The sequence below is a fragment of the Herpailurus yagouaroundi genome, unplaced genomic scaffold (genome assembly GCF_014898765.1).
Source record: "Herpailurus yagouaroundi ecotype Mexico unplaced genomic scaffold, PumYag 192, whole genome shotgun sequence".
NCBI lineage: Eukaryota > Metazoa > Chordata > Mammalia > Carnivora > Felidae > Herpailurus > Herpailurus yagouaroundi.
The window spans coordinates 11704061-11708639 of record NW_024412423.1 but is presented as its reverse complement, the minus strand read 5'-3'; the positions used below and the strand labels follow the sequence as shown (position 1 = coordinate 11708639).

At 41.2% G+C, this 4579-nt stretch overlaps 1 protein-coding gene across 3 annotated transcripts in view; it reads left to right on the top strand.

The window, feature by feature from the left end:
• The window catches only part of CEP120 (centrosomal protein 120), a 79123-nt gene extending 74934 nt beyond the window's left edge, over window positions 1–4189 (top strand). For 2 of the 3 annotated variants that reach the window (XM_040444337.1, XM_040444338.1), the window contains exons 21-22: window positions 3576–3708; window positions 3957–4189. In XM_040444337.1, the coding sequence (XP_040300271.1) occupies window positions 3576–3708; window positions 3957–4127 (304 nt within the window). In that variant the 3' untranslated portion in view covers window positions 4128–4189. Of the gene's footprint in view, window positions 1–3575 lie in introns of all 3 variants that reach the window. The other variant, XM_040444340.1, reaches the window with a different exon arrangement.
• The last annotated feature ends 390 nt before the right edge of the window (window positions 4190–4579 follow it).

Below are 4579 nucleotides of genomic sequence, written 5' to 3'. Positions count from 1 at the left end.
AGAGAGAGAGAGAGAGAGAGAGAGAGAGAGAGAGAGAGAGAGAGAGAATATCTCAGGTTCCACATTCTGCCCAGAGCTGGATGTAGGGCTCAGTCCCTGACCCTGGATCATGCCTTGAGCCGAAATCAAGAGGCCATCCCTCAACCGACTGAGCCAGCCAGGCACTCCTGAAATTCACCAGTGTAAAGTATACAATTCGGTGATTATTATATTCACACAGTTGTGCAACGATCACTAATTCTAAAACATTTCGTTATCCTCACAAGAAACCCCATATGCATGAGCAAGTTCTTTGCCATTCTCCCCTCTGCCCAGTTCCTGGCAGCCGCTACTGTACCTTCTGTCACTGTGGAGTTGACTCTTGGGGACATTTCATATATCAAGTCCCGAAGTTGGTATTTAAAAAAAATTTTTTTTTTTTTAATGTTTGTTTATTTTCGAGAGAGACACAGAGTGTGAGTGGAGGAGGGGCAGAGAGAATCTGAAGCGGGTTCCAGGCTCAGCTGTCAGCAGAGAGCCCGAAGTAGAGCCTGAACTCACGAACCACGAGATCATGACCTGAGCTGAAGTCGGACGCTTAACTGACTGAGCCACCCAGGTGCCCCCCCAAAGTTGGTATTTAAAACTGGATATACTGGAAAACCCGAGGAATTTTTTATAGCCAGTTCCTATGGTATACAACATTTTATCAGATGTTGTATTAAACGATAATAGGCAGAAGGCCAAAATAAGGGTGTAACATTTGTCAGTCAATGAAGACAGCTCAACTCTTACTATCAGTCACCTACCAAAGCAGTCATGAATAATAATAATAGTGAAAGGTGAGGGGCTCCTGGGTGGCTCAGTCAGTTAAGCATCTGACTCTTGATTTCGGTTCAGATCAGGTTCTCACAGTTCCTGAGATCGAGCCCCATGTCAGGCTCTGTGCTGACACTGCAGAGCCTGCTTGGGATTCTCTCTGCCCGTTTCCCACTTGCATGCATGTGCTGTCTCTCGCTACCAAAATAAATAAACTTAAAAACATCTTTATAAAAAATGTTTAAAAACCGTAAACTTTGCCTCCGATCTGTCTACCCAGTGTTGTTATGCTGAACATTTTCTACACCTGAGTTGCCCATCAAGCCATCCTTGAAGATCCTGTCTTCTCATTCTCTGATCGCGTGCATTGTTAGATGTCTGTTGCACCTTTCTTAACAAAATCCGGAGTGAAAATTAATGAAATTAATGACTGCGTTTCCATTTTGACCTCCAAAGGTAAATTGGAGGATCCTTGAAACTTGTATTACGTTCATGTTTTATAAAATTAATGTCGTCTTAAAAACAACAACAACAATAACAACAAGAGAAAACCAGACAAAACAACACTGGCGTCTCATTTTGCAGATAGCCCAGACCACGGACGTAACAAATTGGAGAGAGAACTTTTCACAGCCGATTTCTAGGTGCCTAAATTAGGCTTAGTAGTCTTATTACTGGTTGGGCTTACCAACTGATGAAGTAATTTGTGTGAGAGTGCTGAATAAAGTCTGGTTGAATAATTTTTCTTACGGCAGAATGTGCAAATTGAAGTCCATCTTTGATACTTGTGTTTTGGCAACTGTACCATCGGCATTGGAGCCCAGACTTTCCAGCCTTCCCTTCACTGCTCCCTGCTCGAGAGCAGTCCTTCTGCTTCCTCCTCTCTGCTTCCCTCGGCTTCCGTGATTCGGGAAACCGAGCCATAACTCCTCTATCTTGGTGTAAATGGGACAGTCAGACAGGGTGGTGTAAGCACTTAAATTTCTCACTGAAACCAAAAGAATATAATACTCATGGTATTATATAACCTCTATCTGGCATCAAGTTCGAATCCACTGTTGTTAGGAATGTAACTGTAAGAAGGCTGCTATATACTTAAATCTCCCTTTATTTGCTTCTCTGGGGTTGTCCTCATGTTTTCATTAGAAATGTTTTTACAGATGTAGGCTCTTCAGATATGAAGTTGCTCAAGTGGAGACGCAGAAGTTTAGCTTTCAAATTAAAGGGGGGTAGAAATCTGCTTAGAAAGATTAATTTATAGATAATAATTTACTGACTGATACGTTAATGCACAGGGATCCCTAGGGGCTTTTAAAGATGTAGTCATTATATTCTTAAGGTTTCTAGGAATGTTAAACCTGTCATTCATAACAGGAGAGAACTAAAATAAGGCCCATTTATAATTTCTTTTTGGAAACATTTCATCCACAAATTCATAGGCAAATATTTTTTCTTTTCCAAGTAAACTAATAGTTGGACAGCACAATCCTTTTCTTGATTAACATGTTAACTAGTCGAAAGCATGCAGACACAGTGGATGAATGCTGAGTTTTCCTCAACATTTTATATTAAAACTTGGCCAGAGAAAAAGAAATATTGCTGCAAAATCTTAACTTTGGCATTACTATAAATTTCTGTGCATGCCAACCCCATACTGAGGAGTCTGAGCCTGGTAGGTTTGCAGTATTTTAAGCTCTTCTTCAGCAAATTCTTCTATTAGCGAGTAGACTGAACAGGATTCAGAGCTTTAAAGAACGAGTAGTTCCAGCTGTAGGACTTCTTTCCGTCATGTGAAAAATCAACACGTGGCCCCTACCATTTCCATCTGTTTTCTTGAGAGAACTTTGGGATTTCGAACAAGACCGTTATTCTATTACCTGAGTTCAGTTCAGATTCGGTGCAAAATGGGATGCCCTGAAGAAGACAGACTGTCAAATCAAGAATGTGAGGCATGAATATTGAGTAGCTATCTTCAGTCATGCTGTTTAGATTGGATGAGATAGGGTTGCAGACTGGTGTCTTCACCTGACTGTTGGCCTGAGGAAGGAAATTTCAGTTCCTGGCTTAGCTTCATTGTTGGCAGATGAGATTAATGGTCTTCTCTTGGTCTCTGACACAAGTTTATTTAGGTAACTAACTGAAATTTGTAAAATGTCCCCAAAGAAAATAAAGGTACCGAATGGGTGGGGCTCCTGGGTGGCTCAGTCGGTTAAGTGTCCAACTTTGGCTCAGGTCATGATCTCACAGTCCGTGGGTTTCAGCCCTGCGTTTGGCATTGTGCTGACAGCTCAGAGCCTAGAGTCTGCTTCAGGTTCTGTATCTCTCTCTCTCTCTCTCTCTCTCTCTCTCTCTCTCTCTCTGCCCCCACTCTCAAAAATCAATAAACATTTAAAAAAAAATGTTTTTAAAGGTACCAAATGGGAAATCTTTTTATAAATAGTCTTCAGAAGTGCTTTAGACCACAGACTTTTGCCAATAAAAATTATATTTGCCAGCCCAGTTTCGGCCTCCCGTCAATCCATTGTCAACCCACACTCCTCTCCGTTATCTCTCTGCATGTGCGTGTTTACCAGGAACAAAGGACACCCAAAATGTGTCTTTAAAAGGTTCTTTTAAAAATCCACAAAAAGGAAAAGAGAGGAGAAGGAGAAAGAGCAGAAAGAAGTTCATGCCCCAATTTTGTCCTTGGGTCGACCTTTGTTCGTTCTCAGGTCTACAAGGTGGCCAGTGGTTCTGCTGGCTCTTTTATTCATTTGAACCTCAGTGTCCTTGTCCAGATCTACAGGGAGATGTCTGGAATCCAACACACAGACGCAGACGCACAGACGCAGGAGGAGCAAATGGCAGCCTAGTCTGTTGTTGCCTGAAGCCCCAAGTGAAATTTGCCCTGTCCGTGCCACTGCCTTCAGGGTGCGTATGAGCTGAGCAAGTCCCGGTGGCGTGTCCTTCTACCAAAGAGAATAATCTGCGCCTTCTACTGAGATCAGATGAACTGAGGTAGTCATCGTGATTATGTATATTTATATTTTCTTATATTTGTGTATCTGTACGTTATTACGTTTACATAGGCATTTGTAAACTGGGAATCCTTCGTTTAGTATAATACTCTATTCAGTTGCATATAAATTCCTAACATTGTTCTTCCTGTTCTATCTCAGAGATTAGACCTTTCATGGGTATTCGTGAACTGTGGAGGGGACAGTGGGCCTCTATTCCCTTTACCAATCAACAGCCAAGAACGGACAGAAGACCGGTTCTGCATTATGTTCTTGAGCCTTGTCTGCACTCACTATTCTACCTTTCCTATGATGACTCTGCATCCTGGCTAGTGAAGTTAACCAGAACTTCCAATCACAGGATTATTAATAAAAGCTCTACTAATGCTTATTGATTTTATGGCAAAAGGGACTATTCTCAGATTAAGAGTATTTGGATACCAAGGGTAATATCAGAGCTGTTCGAAATACATGCTCAGTTTATTCAAACTACATCAGCTTAGCTGCTAGTCACATTGAAACTTCAGAGGGAACTATGTGAAAAAAACAGATAGTTAATACTCTACTGTATACTTGAAATTTGCTCAAATAGCAGATCTTCAACGTTCTTACCACACACACACTCACGTACACATGATAACTATGTGAGGCGATGGACTGATTATGGTAATCACTTCACAGTGTATGTACCTATCAAATCATTACACTGTATACCTTGTATATGATTTTGTCGATTATAACTCAAACTGGGAAGAAAAAGAAAGGCATCCAAATTATAAAGGTAT